Source organism: Mustela putorius, unplaced genomic scaffold (genome assembly GCF_011764305.1).
Source record: "Mustela putorius furo isolate JIRA1106 unplaced genomic scaffold, ASM1176430v1.1 tig00003983_pilon_pilon_pilon, whole genome shotgun sequence".
Lineage (NCBI taxonomy): Eukaryota > Metazoa > Chordata > Mammalia > Carnivora > Mustelidae > Mustela > Mustela putorius.
This window is the reverse complement of record NW_025422123.1, coordinates 22318100-22341248: the sequence shown is the minus strand read 5'-3', so window position 1 is coordinate 22341248 and position 23149 is coordinate 22318100. Positions and strand designations below refer to the sequence as shown.

Genomic DNA, 23149 nt, shown 5'->3' with positions numbered 1-23149 from the left:
ATTGCATGGAGCACTGGGTGTGGTGCAAAAATAATGAATACTGTTACGCTGAAAAAAATAAAAATTAAAAAAAAAATTAGAAATTTACAATGCTAACACTCAATGCAGTATCCAACATTTCTTTTTAAAAGATCTGTTTAACACCACTGAAGAAGCTCGTCTTCCAGGTTCAGGTTGGAAGGATGTCATTAGTTCCATTGTGGCATGGATTACATCATCTATGGAGATTTCTTATTTGTGACGATTGTGCTCTCTCAATGACGGGCTGCCTAACCTATAGCAATGAAATACTGCCTTGTCATTAATAAAAGTGATGTGAGCTTGTCTAACATTATCTGGAGGAGCGGAATGCTCCATAAACCATTTAAAGTTGAAGTTAGAATATAAGAGGAGGAAAATGACATCAAATTTATTATAAATTTTTGATTCAGCTCAGTGTTTTGAAGAGCTATTATATTACTGTTGTCTGACCCACCAGCCAGCATTGAGTTCCACTGACAGAGTTGGTCTCAGAGGAGCTTCTTATATATCAAACATCTTACAGTAAGGTGCCCGCTTGGGGTATCAGTACCCTCAGAGCAGGAGCAGGAAACCCCCAGAAGCATCAGGAAGCAGGGTATCCGGAGCAGTGGTAGTGTTGTGGGGTCTTTTTGTTTTTGTTTTTGTTTTTACAACAAATTACTTTTAAATATTTTTAAGTTGTATAAAATTACATGTCATTTCATAAAGGGCTGCTTAGTACCAATAATTAGCCATAACATCATCCGTTCTTTCTTATTTCCTCTGCTTTCTTCACTGAGCAAATAAAAGTAAAGCAAAATATTTAATTTCTTAGCCCCAGGACCAGAGACTTCTCAGTATAGTCCACTTTCAAAAATGGCAAGCTTTCCCAGGTGAGCATAGAATGCAAGCAGGGAGCTGACCATCCAGCCCACGGCATTCTGGGCAGGACTCTGGCACTGTTTGGTTAGGGGTGATTAAAAGTATACGGTCAGATCCCCTGTCTTTGGGAAAGCACAGCTGTTATTGGCCTCTGGTTTTCTCTTCCTAGTAAAGCTTCCCCCCGCCCCCTTTCAGTTAAGCAGATCTGTATTGGAGGAAATGAAAATAATTTTTTCATTTTAAAATTTTTTAAATGAAAATAATTTTTAAAATAAAAGTGATGATATTTTAAAGATAGGTCATGTTAGTGGAGTATACTATTAATTAAACCTTGACATGACGGCAGTAAAAATGGGTAAATGAGAATTAAAAAGCACTTATTCAATCACAAAGACACACGGTCTTTTGATCTTGTGGACCTTAACGTCCAGTAGGTATGTAAGGAGACATGGCAACATGCCAGAATAGGAGGTCTAGGACAGAGCTGCGGCCCAGAACCCAAAAAGAAAAGGTCACTAGACATTCTAGGAAACCCATTCTCCGATGATCACCCTGACCACATGGCATGGATAGTACGGGGTGTCCGCTCAGTCTGTAGCCTTTGCAGCCCTTGCCCATGTTACTAAGGAATCCGTCCCTCTTAGTGCTGGGGTCCAGACTGGGGTGCTGGCAGATGCTTGAAATTCACTCTGAGGTTCTGGAAGCACAAGACCTTTTTTAAGGCAGAGGTCCTCATTTGTAGCCACGCTTTCAGAGTTCTGTGACTCATGTATCTATGAATACAGTTCTGATGGTAGAAAGTACAGTTATGTGTGTGAGACATTTGCAGAAAAGTTGATTTGAAAGCATTTTAGAGCCTGTCAGGGCTTCTTCATCCCACCAGAGCAGGGGATGACAGTTTCTGGCTGTCAGGCCCATCCCCTTCATGCTCTCCCCGACTCTTTCCTGCTGGACATTTGGGCCCTCTCTCCCTCACCCCAAACATTTATAGTTCCCTGCCCAGCCTTCTCTCTTCCTTTTCGGTACATATTCCTCTCATTGCTGGCACACAGTTCATGCTGTTTTAAATATACAACCTCCTAGTTTTGTGAGGACATTTTTTTTCAATCAATATTTTTGTCTCTGGTGGTACTCTCTCTCCTAGTCCTGTTCTCCATTACCATATGTACACGCTATGCAGATATAGAAGAGTGTGTTTTTTTGTATAACATATCTTATAAGGCGTGAGGTGTTACCTAATACATGTATTCAGAAAAATACCTGTTAGAAAGTGCCTCACTTCCCATTGTTGTCCCTTCTCCTCTCTTAATTCCCCAGTTAGTGAGTGAATTGTTTCCAGCAGTGCATAGTGCTGGTGAAGTTCTTGTGTACTTGTCTAACTCTGACGGTCACAGGCACGTCACTGGAGTTTTATTTTCAACCAGTGCCAGCAGCTGATTGAGGTGTTTGTTTCTGCTCTAGGAGTTCATGAAGAAACTGGAAGAAAAACGGGCTGCGCTGAATAAAGCTACCAGTATGGGAGACGCCGTCCTGGCCATCTGCCACCCTGACTCCATCACCACCATCAAACACTGGATGACCATCATCCGGGCCAGGTTTGAGGAGGTCAGTGGGTCTCAAGTCATCATTAGAGCAGGAACAGAACTGAGATACATGTGTGACCCTGGGAACAGGAGGCCTCTGCAAACCTTCCTCTGTGCATGACCTGTCTCTGCAGTCCACTTTTATTTAAAAACGTAAAGCCATTTTGCAGCTATGTCCCTGAAGCATGAAAAAGCAAATGTTTGGTTCCCTGTATGACTTTTTGTCCCACTTCCACATTGTTGAATAACCCAGCACCCAAATTATACTTCAGAGGAGTATATGCTTGGGGAATGGATTACGTACATGAACTGGATTCTGCATTTTAAGATTTTATCTATTTCTATTTCCACTCAATGCTTCATGGAATAAGCATTCTTGAGCCGTCAGAGAATGTGTGTTTGAACTCAGACTAGAAATCTAAAGGAAGCTTGGGTGTTTGACACCCCGTCTGTAACTATGGGGGCAAACATCAGAGGGGCTTTCATGTCCTCCACAATCTGGTAGTACCATCCCAGATAGCACTGATGGTACCGCTGATGGGATCTAGAAAGACTGGCAGTGTTATGATCCCAGGCCCAGGATGATCTTCTATATCCAAATATAGAAGAGTGTGTTTTTTTGTGTAACATATCTTATAAGGCGTGAAGTGTTACCTAATACATGTATTCAGAAAAATACCTGTTAGAAAGTGCCTCACTTCCCATTGCTGTCCCTTTTCCTCTCTTAATTCCCCAGTTAGTGAATTGTTTCCAGCAGTGCATAGTGCTGGTGAAGTTCTTGTGTACTTGTTTAACTCTGACGGTCACAGGCACGTCACTGGAGTTTTATTTTCAACTAGTGCCAGCAGTTGTGTATTTTTACATCAGTTATTAACTAGGATGGATGAAATTGAGAGACATTTGTTTCCCCAACAGGTGTTGGCCTGGGCGAAGCAGCATCAACAGAGATTAGCAAGTGCTCTGGCTGGGCTCATTGCAAAACAGGAATTGCTGGAAGCTTTGCTGGCTTGGTTGCAGTGGGCCGAAACGACACTTAGCGACAAGGACAAAGAAGTCATCCCCCAGGAAATCGAAGAGGTGAAAGCCCTCATTGCAGAACACCAGGTAATATGAATATCATCCTAACCCTGTCTTCTCAGATACTGTTTTTATTTCACTGCCATACTTCTCAAGAGATTGCTTTGTGCTGGTTACCATCACTTCCTCAAACACACTCCTCAAGTTCTTCCTTACATTTATTGTCCGTTTTGCCCTGTTCTTCTGCTCCGTCTTCTGGCGACCTCGCTCTGCCGGGCTTTATGGCTCCATGCTCGCATATTCTACTCTCTGCTGCCACGCATCTCCCACGATGACCATCAGTACTTCAGACACACCCTGTCTACAAGGGAGTGCATCATCTTGCTCCAAAAAACAAATGACTTCTCTATCCTGCCTGTGGGCCTCCCACTGACTCTGATTTATTTGTATGCTTGTCACTTTGATACACATTTATAAAGGGAAGCATTAAATGGCAGCTTAGTTGACGAAGCAGCTAGCATTGCAATATTTTTTTTTTTAAGATTTTATTTATTTATCAGAGAGAGAGGGGGAGAGAGCGAGCACAGGCAGACAGAATGGCAGGCAGAGTCAGAGGGAGAAGCAGGCTCCCTGCTGAGCATGGAGCCCGATGTGGGACTCGATCTCAGGACACTGGGATCATGACCTGAGCCGAAGGCAGCCACTTAACCAACTGAGCCACCCAGGCGTCCCACATTGCAATATTTTTAAATAAATGTATGAGCCATTCATGTCCATAACGGCCCTGAAGTGCCTCATGTTGTGTTCTCTGTGATCAGAGTTCTCCAGTGTGACAGATTCTAGACATGTGTTTCTCTACTTTTCACTTTTATCTGACTCCTCTTTTTTCCACCCCTTTTCACCACAGTCTCTGTCTTTGCTGCGTATTCTAAGTCACAATAATAAGCCTAAGGAGACAAGACAAGAAGTAGCAAGATAGTCAGACCTCTTAAATGGGAACTTTAACCTGAATAACTTTTATCTCCCTTGGCATAGTATTTGTATAAACAGAAATATTTAAGATATGTCCATATTTAATATGTTTGCCATATGTCAGTGTATAGCAAAGCCATCTGAAGTATTTCAAATACATTAGTGAAACGTGCTGCAGAGACATCCTGAGGACCAGCCCAGTTAATTAGTTGCTTTGCAGATAAATACTCACTTTAAGATTCTTCAGGAAGAGCTTAAAAGCTCTGGAAGATCCTGGTTGATACACAGATAGGTTATATTAATTATACAGCTGCTCCCATGCATGGTCATCAAGCTAAAACAAATTACTGTTACAGTGCTCTAATTACTTACCAGGTATATGTAACATTTTATATTGTTTAGTTGTGAGTAAATGCTATGTTATAGTGGCTTACAATTTTTTGGCCCCTAAAGATATAACAAGTTGGTTTATGCTTTTTTTTCCCCCCAGAATGAATTTCAGAAATAATAGCATGGTCCTTTTATCCTTTGCTTTTAGTTCATTTCTAAAGGTAGTTTTCTGTGGTGCACTTCTATTTAATTGACTTTGACCTTTCAGACCTTCATGGAGGAAATGACCAGAAAACAACCTGATGTGGACAAAGTTACCAAGACCTACAAGAGGAGAGCAGCTGATCCTTCCTCATTACAGTCCCATATTCCGGTCCTGGATAAAGGGCGAGCAGGAAGTAAGCAGTGGCCAATTTCTTTAAAATGCACATGGCTAAAGCCAAGGAAGTTAGTTTTGAGTTGTCACTTGAAATTTCAGAGCAATTGGTGATTCTTTGAGCTCTCTCTACCGTAAAAGTTTTCCTTGAAAGAATACATGGGCTCAAATATTGTAGCAACTTATTTAAAAATAAAGGAAAAAACATATACAGGCCTCTCTGTTTAATTTTATTTGCTTGTAGGGTATCTTTTAGATTAGCTAGAAGAAATTGGAAAAAATGTACAACAAGAACAGAAACCATCATCCCCTTTGCTTCTGTTATATAAATAACCTTATGGTGGGATATAGCAGAAATGACCATGACCTGGATATAGTTTATGACCTAACTGTTCATTAGTGACTGGCAGTCTGATAGATTTTGCCCATGTTCATATGACTTCAGGCTCTATTTACTTCTTAGTCTACTTTGACTCCACGAAAGGAAGTCACAAAGTGACATTAAAAATGATAAAGCAGGCTTGGAGAAGATTTAAAAGAAGCTCAGTTTATAGCTGAATAATTGTAATTCAATACATTTCTTAAAGGTGCCTTAATAGAAAAAAAAATGATTTCAGATCTTTTGTAGTTGCTGTATTACCCAAGGGGGCAAGGTAACAAAGTGGTGGTTAAGAACTCTGGAGGCAGACTCCTTACCACCTTGGAAATATAACCTGGGACAAGTTACTTAAACTCTCTCTGAGCCTCAATTTACACATTTGTAAAGGGGATAATTATAACCTCACTGGATTCTGGTGAGGATTAGATAAACTAATGTGAACAAAGTGCTTAGCATACTTCCTGGCTTGTAGTTAAATGCTCAGTAAATATTTTTGTAGGGCCTCGTAGGAGTGAGAAACTCTGGGCAAATCCCAGCTTGAACACTCTTCCTAACGTGACTTTAGGCTAGTTGTTTTTCCAGGCCACACTCAACCATTTAGTTAGATGAGAAAAATGCATTGAGACAACTGTTCTGTGATGTTATAGAAACTTGTGAAAAATAGCCAGAAAAGAGGGAGAAAAAATTAGGAAAGGCAGTAAATTGGGTTATGAGACTGTGCACAGGAAATGTGCAGTCTCTGTGGAAAACAGACTTGGATGAAAGCTGGAGTCATACACACACGTCCCTATTTGATCAGAATTTGTGAAGTATCTTGCTGTGACTCAAATGAATGGCCACTGTCTCCTGCCCTCACCTGCCTTCCTTCCAGCCTTCTTTTCTAAGAAGGGCAGCTGGGTTTGGGTAGCTGATTCTAAGATAAGTCTCACTGCCCTGGGAGATTTATTTTCTCATGCCTTAACAAAAGAGAGGCTCACAAGGTACTTCTTTGTCATTGAAATGGCATGGATTTTAAGCTGGAAAATGTTTTAAACATAATTTTATAAAGAGAGCTTTTCAGTATTTAAATGCCCATTGGGTATGTTTCTCTGTTTTATATGAAAAGTATGTGATCCTTGGTAAGTAAAACAGATTTGAACTTGAACATTATAAGATCTAAATAAGATCTTTCTAAATAATTAAGTTGATTCAGTTTTAGCTAGGAACAATAAAGGCCAAGCCTTAACATATTTAGAACCCTGGAAACCACTCTCCTAACTAAAGTTGCATTTTAACAGGAAAACGCTTCCCAGCGTCAAGCTTATATCCCTCTGGATCACAGACACAAATCGAAACCAAGAATCCGAGGGTCAATTTATTGGTGAGCAAATGGCAGCAAGTTTGGCTCCTTGCGTTGGAAAGGAGGAGGAAGCTTAATGACGCCTTGGACAGACTGGAGGAGGTCAGAGAACTCCTGTGTTCAGGACCCCTGATGATATGGGATGTGGGTTTAGGGAATCAATAAAGTAAACTACAGTTGACCCTTGAACAACATGGAGTTAGGGGCACTAACAGCACCCCCCCACACACACACATACTGCATAGTCAAAAATCCACATATAACTTTCGACTCCCTCAAAACTGAACTGTTAATAGCCCCTTATTGACCAGAAGCCTTATTGCCCTACCTATAAGAAGCAATTAACAAAGTTATATGTGTTATATACTATATTCTTATAATAAAGTAAGCTAGAGAAAAGCAAATGTTATTAAGAAAATCACAAGGAAGAGAAAACACGTCTTTTTAAAAATTTCATAAAAAACCTGCATGGAAGCAGACCCACACAGTTCAAACCCAGCGTTGTCCCAGGGTCCACTATAATATGTTCTAACATAATCAGAACCTGACTCCATTAAGAGAAGAAGCAGCTTGATGTATGTTTGCTTGGTATTATCTGGGAAATATAACCACTGATAATTCAGGTATTTTCATTATATATATATATATATATATATATATATTCTGTGGTCTGAGATGTAGAGTTTCAGATTCTGAAACTGGGAAATTTTTAGAAGCCTTGGATGGTAGAACGGCAAAGAGCAGAGAGAGAGCAGAGGTGAGAGCTGTTGAGCTGGGCCTGCTGTCCGGTAGGCACAAAACTTAACAGTAGTGTCTCTCTGGGGCAGTTCACCTTTGTCACATTGGCACTATCAGAAATTGTTAGTTTGACTTTTTGAGGAGTTTTGTATGTTTCTTTTATTTGAAAAGAACAACCAGCGACAGTAGTGAAATCATAGGAAAGATGTTTCTGTGCTCCCTTTGCAAAATGAGACCTTTTTTATTTTTTTGAAGTGGGAAAGATCTGTGCATTATCTGGAAGGTCATTAAAAATAACTTTATTCATAAAGTCGGAGGTACTGTTTGTGCACCGTATGAACCCAAAATACCTTTTGTCCTTTCCAGCTGAGGGAATTTGCTAACTTTGATTTCGATATCTGGCGTAAAAAATACATGAGATGGATGAATCATAAGAAATCTCGAGTGATGGACTTCTTCAGGAGAATTGATAAAGATCAGGATGGGAAAATAACCCGACAAGAATTTATTGATGGAATTCTTTCCTCAAGTAAGTCCCAAGAGAAGTGACTGTAAATGATGTCATTTTTTAAAGAAAATAAGCACACTTTAAAATTGTGTTACTAATAAAGCATCGCCTTTAAGCTTGGCTATGAAGTCATGCCTTCAGGGAAGTGTCCGTGGTGAAATGCGTGGTTTTGGGGTCAGGCTTATTTCATACTCCTGTAACCACAGTTGGTATATTCCTTGCTCCCTGAAGCTGTGTCCTCATTAGTATAATAAAGTTAATAATATTTGATTCTTAGATTGTTTTGTCTGACATGTAATGGGTAATCAGTAAATTCAAGTCAGCCTCTTCCCTTTTTTGTTCTAATTGACATCTGATCATTGTCATTAACGGGAAATTAGAACTCTATGAAAATTCTTAAGGTATGTGTCACCTTGTTTGATGGTTGAGTCATATGGAGGTGATTTCTTGGGCAGATGTTACTGGAAATCTTAAAGTAAATTTAATATAATCTTATGAGTATATATATGATATGAATTCACATGCATAAAATTCATATATTCCTTAAAGTGGTAGTTGAACCATATGAAATTTGCTAATTTTAAAGTTTTCAACCAAGAATAAAAGCAATTTTCAATGATTCATCCTGGTAGTAATTAAAGATAAATGTAGGTCCTGTATATTGTGGTTTGATTTGTTATAATATAAATCAGTTTTTAAGAGGATTTTAATATATTTGATGACCCTGATAATTTAACTGGCTACATTAAGATAGAAATAATACAACTGAGTCAGAATTAGCAAGGTATACTACTTAACTTTTTTTTAAGATTAAATCTTTTTGTAAAATGTTATTATAAACTATGGGTTTTAAAAACTTTGAGAATATAGTATGGCTTATTCTGAGAGTATCCTAATTCGCATTTCTACGTGGAATCTACACACAGAGTGAAACTCACAGTGTAGAAAAGAGGTTGCCAGGGGCTGGGAGGTGGGGGAGGTGAGGACAGCCTGGAGAAGGGTAGAAACTCCAAGATGAGTAAGGTCTGAGGATCTAAAGTACAATGTGATGGCTACAGTTGATAACACTGGATATTATGTAGTTGAAATTTTCTGAGTAGAACTTAAATATTCAGGAAAAAACAAAAAGATATCTGTGAGGTGGTGGGTGTGTCAATTAACTTGATGGAAGGACTCCTTTCATAATACGTACAAGGATCAGATCATCATGATGTATACTGTTCAGTATTTTACAATTTTATTTTTCAGCTGTACCTCAGTAATCATACTTACTATTATTTCGAAAATTTTAGAGTTTCCAACCAGCCGCCTGGAGATGAGCGCAGTGGCAGACATCTTTGACCGAGATGGTGATGGATATATTGACTACTATGAATTTGTAGCAGCCCTTCACCCAAATAAAGATGCATATAAACCCGTCACCGATGCGGACAAAATCGAAGACGAGGTACTCCACACCCCGACCCCCTGCAGCAGCAGCAGCAGCGGGCGCTGCCGGGACACCATGCTCAGATTCAGGCCGCCATTTTATTTCCATCTTGAGTTGTATTGAGGTGTTTGTTGACTCTGCAGTGTCATGTTAACCTTGAAATGGACATTTCATCATTGTTTTTGGCAGGTGACAAGGCAGGTAGCGAAGTGTAAATGTGCAAAACGATTTCAAGTTGAACAGATTGGAGACAACAAATATAGGGTGAGTTTTCAAAAGTTAACTATTTAGTTCTCTTGAAGGATAACAATGGAAATCTGTATACATTCCTTGCTTTCCAGGAATGCTAATTATTTATTTTTTACCTCACATCACAATAGAATGGTATATGAAATTCCAGCTTTTGTCATTTTAAATGATGTAGAGATAGCCTGCATTTTGTAAACTAGGATATATCTCTGACATGCATTTTACTTTGAGGAGAAAAACACATCCCACATACTCAGGTTGCTTCCTGTGACTTTAAAATGTATTTTATTATGATTACAGGTAAGTTATCATATTTCTAATAACAAAGCTATTCCAAGCCAGAACAACAAAGTTAAAAATGTTGAATCATTTTTAGAAATACGGAGAGGCAATGTTTTCCACTTATGTAGTTATTTTTCTTTTTGTTCAAAATCTTAAAAGCTCAGTTTACCTTCTTCTAAACAGTTATTTGAACACCAGTGTGACTTTGTTACTCCTCTATCTTTTTTTCTCTTTTTTGGAATATCTCTCACATGTAGTAGCTAGATCGGAAATGTGCTGAGTTTCCCTAATACAACATGTTACTTACAAGCAAAATTTCTTTTTGAATTTAGTTTTTGTATTTCCATATTGGAAAATATTCATCGGCATATTTGAATTTCTAACCTAAATATGAAACCCAAAGATTAAAAAAAAAACTTTTATAGAAAATTTACTGATTATATGGTTTACGTTTCAACCAGCGGGTACCTGCACATCTCTAAACTAGATACTATATCCAGGAGCCCAGAGTGTGACAGATTGTATGTGTGTGTTCTAGAGTCATACAGAAAGTTTCCTATTGAACTAATTGTGTCTTTCTTCCATTTTTCATTTTTTTTTTATCAGTTCTTCCTGGGAAATCAGGTATAAACCAGTGGAATGTATTCTCAAGTTCCCAATGATTTTTTTTTTTTTTTAACTTTAATTCATAGTCATTAAAGCTTGCCATGGCCAATCTTTCCCATGCTGTTGCCCTAGCTACTACATTGTTGGTTGGCGTGGTGTTTCTGTAAATGCTGTAAGGGTCCTTGATCCAGGATTCCTTTTTGCCGTGTGTCTCAAATGAGGAGATTACTTTTAAGCAAACCAGATAACAAATTGCAGTTTGACTGGTCACAGTGTTAGAAATGCCATTTTTAGTTCCGGTTTAATAACACTGCTAGCATATGTTTTATGCAAATACTTATTGGAATAAAGATTTGATTCTGCACACGTCTCTTTGCTGTGTTTAACTATTGAGGTTAAAAAACAAACAAACTCTGAGGTCCTTAGATCAGCAGTAGCTAGAGAAGGATCTGCAGTGGGTGGTGACGTGGGAAGACAGAGTAGTGAGAAGTCTCTCTGGCACTCAGCCACAAGTGATGCGTTCTCTCCAAAGTAGTGATTGTTGCATTTATCCTAAACCACCGATTCAGGGCTTTACATCTTCTGAGCAGGAATTTTAACTCTACACGTCTTAACTGGTATCAATTCCTTTTGAGGAAATGTATCTCTGATAACTTCTGTGAAATCTTAAAATCACACTTTAACTCATTTGGCTTTACACTGAAGTCAGTATAAACTGTCCAGTGGCCCTGTGTCATTATCACAATTTTTAGAACTAAGGATAAGAAAAATTGTGTTTTGATTTAAACAAAGGAGAAGGGATTTTCACTGTATGCTTTTGGAAAGAACTGTACAATTTTTAACACCTGATCATACATATCATGTCAGATCTCACTCTGCTGCTCAGTTTTTAAGCCATATTACCTCTTAGGTTTCAAATTCCCGGTTATCCCCATTTATTGCAAGCACATAACTTTTTTCAAATAGAAATTTTCAGCTCCTTTGAATAGATGTCTTCAAAACTTGGCATTAGTTATAATAAATAAAAAGGATGTCTTTAAAACTTGGCCTTAGTTATAATATATAAAAAGTTACTGTTCTGATCCCTTCTTGTTATTTTCTGAGTCAACATTGGGGATAATATTTTTTATTTGTGGAAAGGATGAGAAAAATGCTAACTTTAAAAGATTTTATTCACTCAAAACACTAAAAGCAAACATTAGTCTCTTTTTTTCTTGTCTCATGATTTGGCTGTTAGGAAAATTAGGGAAATTCTGAAGACAATGTTAGTTGTCTAGGGAATACCCTCTCAAAATAAAAATTTAAATCATTTTTATTACAATTGGAATATCTCTATAAAATACATCATCTCCTGAAAACTTTTGCTTTGAACCTAATCTTGGACCAAAAGTATCTGGTCTAATTATCTGGTTTCTTAAGGGTAATTTTCTTTAAATCCCTTCCTTTTCCTTCGCTTATTAGCAGCACCAATTTTTTTCTAACAAAATAAATATATATTTTGATTTTTAAACTTTAATTTACATTTCAGGAACTGGTTCAATTTATAAGAAAGTTTAAATCTCAAGGCTTGAAAATGGACTTAGAAATAGCAATATAAAAAGGGTTGATGTAAAACGCATGAGTTCCTGCTGGTGCATTTTACATGCTTTTCATCCAGGTCCTTTTGAGTTTCAGGGTCTTGAATGGTTGGCTTTGTTTTAGGGTTCCTTTCCTGAAACTCAGTGTTAAAGTATATTGAAAAGTGGAAGATTTTGTTTCTACTTAAAATAAAGCTTTCTGATTATCCATCATGAGCCAGCACAAATAGTCAAAGTCACAATTGTTTCTTACTTGCCTTTAAAAGAAGCTTTATTTATGTTTACTTGACTATTGATTTTGCTTGGTATCTGCTGGGTTGGCAGGCATGAAATTTGGTTTGGTAATTTTTACAAGCTGAACATGAGCCTATTAGAAATGATTTAAAAGTATAAAATTATTTCTCATGGGCTTTCAAAATAAATTTTATGATCAGAAACTGTGTAGTCTAGACATTTATTCAGAACTTGCAGAATCTGTAGTGTATCCAAGTGATTGGAGATCCATTGAAAGGGGAAGAACACGACTGCTTATTAGTGTCAGTAATTATGGTGCAAACACTTTGAAAGCCTTTTAGAAAGCTGTATAATTAATAATGTGTCACTGGCTGTTCTAATGTTACAGTAATCCAGAATGGCACATTAATCCAGCCTTTAACAAATTGGTTTACCAGATCATTGTTGATGCAGAAATTTTAGTTGACTGTGAAATTTTTGTTGGTCATGTTCATTTACTATATTTAATCTCTCTAAATTAAAACTGCTCTTAGAGAAAACGAAATGAGTTTATGGAGATTTCTCTCACAGATTTCTGTGGAAAACAGTTTTAGTAGAAGAGGAAGTTTTAATGAAGATTAGAGTTTAGTAGATTTTCTTTAGAATCTTATCTTGTATAAACCCTGGGCTAGTAGGCCTTTACTTATTTTCATGTCTGTGTTTGATTTCGAGAAACATTTGTCAATTACTGCCTTACTAATGTTGTTTCTATCATAAAGAAAAATCGTTTCTTGAACAGAGCTTCAGTATTATACTTGATAACCTTTGTTAGCTTTTTCCAAACTGTTTCCTTTGGGCTAAATCAGCATGCAGCAGTCTAACGCAGATCATTTCAAACCCCCTTTCCTGAGATTTTACTAATCGCTGTGAACTAAGCAAGAAATTTAAGTTGGTTGCTTAAGCTACTGCAGACTGTACATCATCCTTTAGCATAGACTTGCTGTTGACAATTAGAGGTTCTTTCTTCGTTCGTCTTCACAGTTTGGAGACTCCCAGCAGCTGCGACTTGTTCGGATCCTACGAAGTACTGTGATGGTTCGTGTCGGAGGTGGATGGATGGCACTTGATGAGTTCTTAGTGAAAAATGATCCTTGCAGGGGTAAGGAGATGCTATGTTAAGATAGTAACACCATGAAAGTGTATCAATTGTGTACTATTTTCCAGCATCAAAAACATGCTGGGTATAATTTTGGTCATTTATTACAATAATGAATGTTTCACATTGGTCTCTGTCAGCCTAAAGTTCCCAAAGAACTTGTGGCAGTCATGTAAACCATGTTCTTCTCATTTTTTTCCTTACATCTTCTGGATAAATATGAGACTGATAGGCAGGAAATACGAGAATAGATTTTTTTTATCTTTAGGGAAATGCTCCCATCTGCAGTTTTCAAAATGAGTAATTACACCAACTAGGGGAAGGATTTCACCTGTCATTACATAGCAATGTAAAATGAAAGCAGATTGAGGTAAAGGAGACTGAGCATGCTGGACAATAAAGGTTTAAAAATGGAAGTTTTTCATATTGGGGGGAGGTAAGGAAAGTTAATACCTAAAAGTTTTGAAAATCATCATTAACTGCCAACTTGACTCTTAATTCGAAGGTATAGATGAGCATGTTGAAAATATAAACAAATGATACTGTAGCTCACACCATACCTACCAGCCAAAGAATCCTTGATTATCTTTCAATTTTCCTTATTTTTCAGATCCTGTAGTCAATTGTGGAATTCTTAATTAATTGACCTTACAAGTTGTCATTTGATTGCAGTGTCTAGTTAGGTCCCGTTTACTTTAGTTGGCCCATTTTTCCTTAGGGAAAAAAAACAAAAACAAAAAAAAGCAGTAACATTTTTGTGATTTTCTTTAACCTGTGAGCTCATTTCAATCCTCTTAAACGAACGACAGCAAATGTCCGTGCTGATAGTATTTCGGTTACCAAGTGGGAGGCCAGGGTTCTTCCAGCGGGGCCTCTGTTAATTCGATGCGGGCATCTGACTGTGCAGGTACATCAGAGTGAGTTTCTGTGGGTCTGCAGGCCGCTCTGCTAAGGACACCTGGGATCATCCTACGACCCTACTCAGTAGCTCTGCTCTCTGCAGGTCAAAGATACACCCGCCAAGGGTATAATCGCGATGACTCCCTCTTTTAATATTTTGGAAATACCGCAGCCTCCAGTGCTGTAGTTCCACTAAGAGACAAAGCAAATAGAATATGTAGTATCCTTGTTGACTTGCTGCTTAGGAAAGTTAGTGTGACTGTGGCCAAGTCTTCCAAATACGTTTTTCTTACTGAGTCAAATCTTTGAATGCTTCTTTCCCTGATGCAACTTTTCTTCTAAAATGTGTGCTAAAAGCTGGATCTGAGCACCCCTTTGCATATTCAACTACTGTACTTTGTTTCTTCTCTTGCTAACAGTATTCTTTAATGTGATTGGTATCCTGTGTCATTTTTTCTAGTTCATCATCATGGGAGTAAAATGTTACGTTCGGAATCAAACTCTTCAATTACTACTACTCAGCCTACTATAGGTTGGCAACCCCCGTCTTTGCCTCTCCCCTCTTGCCTTTTCTCTTTCCTACTTTTACATTCTTGCTTTAATCATTTGTTTTAAGATAACACGCTTCATCCATCGCGTATGGCTTAACTCATATCCAACTGAGCTGGTGCTTCCAAATTTAAATGCAGAACCGTTGGCACACTGCCGGTGTGCCACGAACATAGGTGCTCTCTAAGTGATCGGACACATGCTAACACGTTGCTCATCGGGTTCTTGTGCAGTGTTCTCCATGTGCATATGTGTTTGTATGAGTGTTGCATCACTGATTACCTCATATCCTTGGGTCTGATGTTTGTTACTGCATGTCGGTTAAACCGAGTTTTCCAAGGCATAAAATAAGAATACCGGTTGCCTCATTTAAGTGAAAAACCTGAGAGTTTATCTGTTGTCCTCATGATTAACGAGCCATCTCTTATTCTGTGTAATCCTGTTGTTTGGTTAATTCCAGTGTTAAAATACTGGCATTCTCCTTACCTCAGTAGTACATGCAAAAGCCACAGTCCTTGCCTTACTGGCTTGTCTTCTCAGTGTGGGGGAGGGGTGACGAACCATGTGGGCATCAGTAGCTGGTGGATTAACAATATTTTAGCATGAGCTTTCCATTTTCATGCTGACTCTTTCTTTAATAGTGGTTATTCTTGCTGGTGTCTAGTGTTAGAATAAACACACTTTTTTTTTCTTTCCCAAACTTACTTGTATCCAAAAGGAATGCATTGTAAAGGAATGCATTTAACTTTTTGTTATGCTGCGTTGGAGTTGGCATGGCAAAAAGCTGTTCTTGAACTCCTCAACATGGTCTGTGGTGCCAAGCTGTTGTTCTTCCTGTAAGTGATTGAGCGCCTCTTTTTGTCCCCTCCTCTTCTGTTTGCATGTGTGTGTCACATAACCCAGCTAAAGGAAGGACAAACATGGAGCTCCGGGAGAAGTTCATTTTAGCAGATGGTGCCAGTCAGGGTATGGCTGCCTTCCGGCCCCGGGGCCGAAGATCACGGCCTTCATCACGAGGAGCATCACCCAACCGATCAACTTCTGTATCCAGTCAGGCTGGCCAGGCAGCCTCACCACAGGTCCCCGCCGCCAGCACACCCAAGGTAGGACTCAGATAGGAAGTGTTGTCCTTCTCCTGTGTGATCACTGTCTCGAGGGTGCTTTGGAGTGTTTGAGGACCCAGGAATTTGTGGGGCCAGTCTTCTCCCTGTGTATCCCTTCTCAAATATGACAGATGAAGGATTAAATATGTGTTGTGTCTATGTGTATATATATAGATGTATATGCACATAGAACACACGTTTGCCTTGTGGCCCATATGGAGACTATCTGCTTAGGAGCTTTAGTTACCTTTCAGAGTGTTTTTTTTTCCCCTTTTAAATAAAGCTTTATTTATTTATTTATTTGTTTGTTTGGCGTATATGATTTGCCATCAGATCTTTCCATTTATTTTTAATTATTATCATTCTTACTGTGAAATGTTACTCTTGGCTATGAGTATCTCTTTCTGTGGTTTTTATCTGCTATCTTTTACATTTGATTTGCCATTGTTCCATACAGATTCTCCATCCTTTAACACGCAATTATGGTAAACCATGGTTGACAAACAGCAAAATGTCAACTCCTTGTAAACCAGCAGAGTGCTCAGACTTTTCCGTGCCATCTGCAGAGGTATCGTAAGGCCCCAGATCCTAGTCTAACAGTCTTCTGTCATTGAAACTGTCACACACTAACATTGCTTTACCTCTCCCTTAACACACGTACTTCTGACCATACCTTGTCTTTTTATAGACTTCTGTAAAACAAGTATCCACTCAGCATTTTTGGAAGACCTCAGAGTAAGGGTCCATAGAACAGAGAATTGATAGCTTTTTGAATGGTGTCAACTGAGCATAGTGATACCACTTGGCAGGCTCTGTGTGCCTCCTTTGTTGTTTTTGTTGTTGTTGTTATTCTTTTCCTCATACTTGACTTTTCTCCCTTGGGAGAGTGACACACAGAAGGTTATATTCAGGCCCAAGTGAAATTTCTTTTAAAGCCCCTGGTATGCTCATGCTTCTAACCATAATTTGGGCAAGAAATGCAATAATCCCCCTTTAGGTAGGGTGAGAGGCACTGTCATTTGCAAGAGAAAATCACTTACACTGAAAGAAAGTTTATTGAGTGTTTCTTATGAACACCATCCTTCCAAATGTTGGTTATGTTTGTTTCTGCCGGAGAACACTGGGTGTATGAGCCATAAGCCTTTTAGTTATCAGTACCATGGTTGGGGGGCTGAGGCATGCAAGATGTTCTCTGCCATTTTCAATAGGTGTGTGTCTTTATTAGACCTTAAAGTTTACTGTTTAAATATGCTTCAGCTTTTTAACATGGCCTGATTGATGGGGATGAGATATTTAGGTCATATAAAATTTCCCAAGCTAGCTCATCTATCAGATCATCTACATTCAATTGAAAGTCCACCGCACAGATTTGAAAAAGAGTTCTCTGTAAAATGATACATATAGGTATCAAATAATCACATATTTGATTAGAATCACAATAATGGGGCGGGGGGGGGGAAGTCCCTCAATGATTTGTCTGGAAATGAAGGGGGGGATTTCATGTTAAAGGCCAGGATCCTTTTATGAAAATGCTATAGTACCTTTAAAAAGCCCTTTATGCCTTTCAAAAACTTTGCTTTTCTAATCTATTATTTAATCCTTGGATGAATAATAAGAGGTAAGCAGAGAATGTTTTATTACTCTCATGACTCAGATGGAAATGATGCAGAGAATCCTTGCTGGAGATGGTAGAATTGAGGCAGAAACAACGCCTTCATCAGCTCTTCCTCCTTCCCTGGCCCCTCATGTCCACCCTTCCCCTCCGGTGAAAGGAGTCCGTATCATGTGTTATCTGGAGACGCCTGCCACTTATGATGGATCTGTTGTAGCAAAAACTGAGAAGGTTTTTAAAATTTTTATTTAAATTCAATCTAGTTAACATATACTGTATTGTCCGTTTCAGAGGCAGAGGGCAGTGACTCCTCCGTTGCATCTAATACCCAGGGCTCATTCTATCACATGCCCTCCTTAATGCCCATCACCCCGTCACCCCATCCCCTACCATCTCCACTCCGGCAACCCTCAGCTTGTTAGCTAGAGTTAAGAGTCTCTCATGGTTTGCCTCCCCCTTTGATACCATCTTATTTTATTTTTCCTTCCCTTCCCCTGTGAAAACTGAGAACAATTTAAGGGACCTCAAGTGGCATGTGTGTTTTAAATTTTGGGACTGTGCTATTGGGTTAGTTCAAGAGACTCTCCCGGATTAGAGTTTAAGTATGTTACTTTAACTACTATATAATTATGTTTCATTTCCAGTAGTCTCATAGACAAAATACCCAAACAGAGAAAACAATAGTATACTTCTGTGGAGGGGTCAGTAAGAGAACTAGGTAGGGTTTATGACAATAAAATAAGAACAGTCAGGGCTTTCTGAGAAGAATGATTTGGGTCTCACATTGAATTCTGCCACCTTGAATGATATATGTCATAATTTGGGGGTCCTCACTCCTTTCATGGATTGTTAAGATTCTTTTAAAGTTAGGAATTTAGCTTGATCACAGTTGCCAGATCTTGGGCAAACCACAGCCCTTTTCAGGCCCTTATCTTTCCCATTTATAAAAAAGTTGTGATTAGGTAAGTGTGAAGATTAATTATCCTGATACGTTTGAACAGTATTTTGAAAACTTAAGTTTTATATGTCTGCAAATCACATATAAATTCCATTCTTAAATATATGCTAGAATGCATATGTAAATGAATTGCAAATATGACATTTATATTAAATTGCAACTCTGAAGTATCAAAAGGTCTTATATATGCTCTATTAAACATTCACAACTAATAAGGGAAAAACTAATTAAAACACACACACACACAGACACACACACGTAATGAGTGTAGATTCCTTTCTACCAAACAGCTCCCTGTAAGTTAATTGAGGCAAAATGGCATCCCTTCTATTTCTTGGGATTTCTGTTTATTTTTTTAACTTCGGGAGATTTTCAGAATGGTGTAGTGATCTGGAAAAAATGCAGTGATTTTAGACTTATAATAAAATCTCATGGTTGTGATTGCTTTAGGCATTGTTTGTGAACTCCTTAAGAATTTTTTAAGTGTTCTTCCTAAGCATCACCTCCATGTTTCATGTGGAAGTACCACAGAAGTTTTGGAAGTAAATACAGTGGCATGGTACCAAGTTAGAAAATGTCACTGCATGTTTTTTTTCAGCTAAGTTTGTTTAAATGGTGACTGTTTAGGCCTTGTTTACTTATTGTCCTAATTCTGTCTGTTCTTTTCTGCTTGGTTACCTAAAAGCTTTGGAGGCCACAGACTATCCAAGCACAACTTTTTGGAGTCCCTCACTCTTTTTCTGCTGTGTGCTCCCCATCCTTCTGGCAGGACTCTCCTAACTCTGTAATATTTGCTGACAACCTGGAAGATACTAATGTGCTCATGGTTTAATTCGCTTTTTTTCTCTTTCCCCCTTGCTGTCATTTGGGGATCTCTATTTTTGTGTTTTCTCTTCAACATGAATTCCTTTTGAATTCAGGGAGAGAATAAAAAATGAGGAAAGTGAGCAGTGAGAACCCCAGGTGGCACTTAATCAAAAACCGCTTTCCCCCTCCCGCTCCCCTTCCCGAAGAGGGTTTCCGCCCATCCGTAACAGGCTGTTAGTGGAAGATCACACAGCAGGAGCAATGTCTTGAAATGTCCTTTCACTGATTAAATACAGGGCACACCAATCCAAGGAAGCAAGCTTCGGCTCCCCGGCTACTTATCAGGGAAAGGTTTCCACTCTGGGGACGACAGTGGCTTGATAACCACAGCAGCAGCCAGAGTCCGAACACAGTTTGCTGGTGAGTGTGGCGCAGGTCCGTCTCTAAGGGCTTCTCTCAGTGGGATCGGAAGACTCGAGCCTCTGCTCTTCTTCCTTGGGGATGAAATAATGAATTGATGATTCTGTATTCTTTTGAAATGACACTTAGTCCAGTCCTCCTGCTGTGGTAGGGGTTGAATGAGTCATGAGACTAAGGGACAGGAAAATCACTTTTGGAAAGTACCAAAGAAAGGTGAACATGGGAAGCACCATAGCCATGTCCTACCCATGTCCTACGCTGGAAGGTCTGGGCTCTTCTGCCTGCTCAGAAGTAGCCCTGGTCTCAGTTCTTGGATGGTTGGAAAAACCCCACCATGCTGGGCCTTACGCCCATGGCGCTTCTACTTCTTCACAGAATAGTGAACCCAGTCCCTGGGGTTGTGGGCTCAGCTAGCAGGAAGCGTCTTTCAAGTTTCAAGTCTTCTCTTTTAAATTCCCCTGTGTTTTGAATCACTTATCCTCGGGCAAAACTTACACCTAAGGGTTTGCTCCGTGTTTGCTCAGCCCTAGGTACACGAGCTGAACTTTGGAAAGCATAATTTTAAATTGTAGGGATCTTCCTCATACTTGTTTGTAATCAGTGGAATCCTGTTTTCAGTCACTCAGCCCAAACGTACCTTTAGTTTGTGAACCTATCTGTACTAAGAGTGAGGCTACCTTCCCTAGTGGAATGGAAAAAGGCCATGAATCCCCAGGTCTCCTGAGCACCTACCAGGCAACGAGAAAAATTGTGGAGATTAAAGGTGGCATTTGTTTTCAAGAAGGTGTTGCCCGTCGACCCAATACTAATAAAGTGTGGTTCAACCCTGTCCATCCTGTCTCCTCAGACCCCAGGAAGACTCCCAGCCGACCCGGAAGCCGAGCGGGAAGCAAAGCTGGCAGCAGGGCCAGCAGCCGCCGAGGCAGCGACGCATCCGACTTTGACATTTCAGAAATCCAGTCCGTGTGCTCCGACGTGGAGACTGTGCCCCAGACACACAGGCCTACCCCCCGAGCAGGTTCTCGGCCAGCCACAGCCAAGCCTTCCAAAATCCCCACGCCCCAGAGGAAATCACCTGCCAGCAAATTGGACAAGTCCTCCAAGAGATAGTGCACTTGGTTCCACCACGGCCCTTCCTTGAGCATTTATTATTTAAGCTTGAAAGATGTAAAATATGATGTAGAAATTATTGTGAAATAATTGCGAGAAGTGAGTTTAAAATTCTGCAGATGGCCTTATTTGTGTATTTGTCTTTTTATTTTATCTGTAAAATGTTTTGTCAGCTATTCTGGGGTCAAAGTCACATGGTATGTGAGGGGGAGGAAGGCGGTCCCGCGGCACCGGCACGTCCGCACGGTCGTGCGGAGCCCACACTAGAGCCCGTGAGTGTCCCCGCAGGTAAGTCCACCGGTGCACTGCGGCCGCGGCCCACGGATACCTCATGACATCTTCCTGCTTCTGTAGAAACTCTGAAAAGCCAAAAGACACACACCCGGCATACATTTTGAGATGACTTCACTGTAAAAGAAAAGATGGAGGGCAGACAGCACGTCCACACACACACACACAGTCGTTTAAACAGTATCTGACCGACGCGCCCAGGAAGTTCTTTTCGGTCCCACGGCTCCGGCCAGCGCTGGGGACGTTCGAGATCCCGGCCCGGATCCCGAGCCTCGGCTTCCCGAGAGGCCAGAGGCATCCTGGATACTAGACCTATTTTACTGTAAGAATATAATTATAAAGTGCATTCATAGAAATGTGAGGTTTTCTTTTGCTTGAGTGGACAGTAGCACCTGTATCATTGAACTCATTTTGTATCAGAGCAATTTTGCTTGCAGAAAGCTATGAAATAAAACATGTCCCTTAACTACATTGCTATGGAATTAATTTTTTTCCCCAGGGAAAATCCGTGTATTTTTTTATGAGCAATATCAATTTGGAGTGACCAAAAGATACTTACAAATAGGTTTATTTTGATTTCTCATCTGAAATAATCATGTTCTGGTATTATATCTATATTTAATAAATATATACATTTTAATTTATTATGTATACTCACATACTATAGAAAGATATTAGTATGCATTTAATAAAACATATTCACTTGAACATATGGAATACCTGATTATTTAAATAACTTTTTCTATCGTTTGTTTGCTTTGAATAAAGGTTGTATGTGTGATATATTTTTACTAATAGCGTGACAGGCTGAGTTTGGGGGACATCACAACACAGGGATATCATATAGAATAAGTATGTACTAAGAATGACATTAACAAATATTTAATATTCTATAAAATATTTTTAGTACCAACCATGTGCCAGCCACTATTTTACCCTGAGGCTGCAAGTTCTTTGCCATCTTATATTCAAGGGAGAAACAGTTAATAAATTAATAAAGAAGCAAATCACTAAAAAAAATGACCTAAAACCAGGGGATGTGTGAGGAGGTGACTGCTCTTATTAAGGTAATCTAGTGATATTCTTCTGGCCTGTGTGCATTTAAAAAATCAAATGATCAGGGGCACCTGGGTGGCTCAGTGGGTTAAAGCCTCTGTCTTCAGTTCAGGTCATGACCCCAGGGTCCTGGAACCGAGCGCCCCCATCGGGCTCTCTGCTTCCTCCTCTCTCTCTGCCTGCCTCTCTGCCTAGTTGTGATCTCTGTTGTCAAATAAATAAAATCTCAAAAAAAAAAAAATGATCGCATTTTCCCAAATACAGAAATGGCATCAAATATAACTAGAAGTGGGAGCTGAGTGGTTCATTCGGGTTAAGCAGCCGACATTAGTTTCAGCTCAGGTCAAGATCTTGGGACCCTGGGGTTGGAGCCCCTGTGTTGGTCTTCGTGCTCAACGGGGAGTCTGCTTCTCTCTCTGCCCTTCCCCTCACTTGTGTACTCTCTCTTTAAAATAAATAAATGAATCTTTAAAATGTATAATTAGAAGAATGTCAGATCGTTATTTTGGGCATAACAGGTCATAACTTCTCTCATAACCCTGTATTTTAGCCAATGGCAGTAGTGGTATTCAGGCTCAAGGGGATAGTATTGTGTTTTCCCTGCTTGGCCTTTTTTCATGGAGGCAAGCAGTGAAGAGCCCAGAGTCTCCATGGACAGGAATTAGCGGCCACTTTTAAGTGATGGTCCTTTTTTCTGAGAAGGTTCC

The 23149-nt window shown here is 39.5% G+C and overlaps 1 protein-coding gene across 31 annotated transcripts in view; it reads left to right on the top strand.

The window, feature by feature from the left end:
- Positions 1-22094, top strand: part of DST (dystonin) — a 471262-nt gene extending 449168 nt beyond the window's left edge. For 12 of the 31 annotated variants that reach the window (XM_013045864.2, XM_045071195.1, XM_013045863.2 and 9 more), the window contains 14 exons: positions 2344-2487; positions 3381-3569; positions 5053-5182; positions 6817-6980; positions 7983-8145; positions 9417-9571; positions 9743-9817; positions 10691-10708; positions 13522-13639; positions 14997-15068; positions 15989-16188; positions 16646-16756; positions 19862-19985; positions 20833-22094. In XM_013045864.2, the coding sequence (XP_012901318.1) occupies positions 2344-2487; positions 3381-3569; positions 5053-5182; positions 6817-6980; positions 7983-8145; positions 9417-9571; positions 9743-9817; positions 10691-10708; positions 13522-13639; positions 14997-15068; positions 15989-16188; positions 16646-16756; positions 19862-19985; positions 20833-21095 (1926 nt within the window). In that variant the 3' untranslated portion in view covers positions 21096-22094. The remainder of the gene's footprint in view (positions 1-2343; positions 2488-3380; positions 3570-5052; positions 5183-6816; positions 6981-7982; positions 8146-9416; positions 9572-9742; positions 9818-10690; positions 10709-13521; positions 13640-14996; positions 15069-15988; positions 16189-16645; positions 16757-19861; positions 19986-20832) is intronic. The other 19 variants (XM_045071202.1, XM_045071199.1, XM_013045873.2 and 16 more) reach the window with 9 other exon arrangements.
- Positions 22095-23149: the final 1055 nt, after the last annotated feature.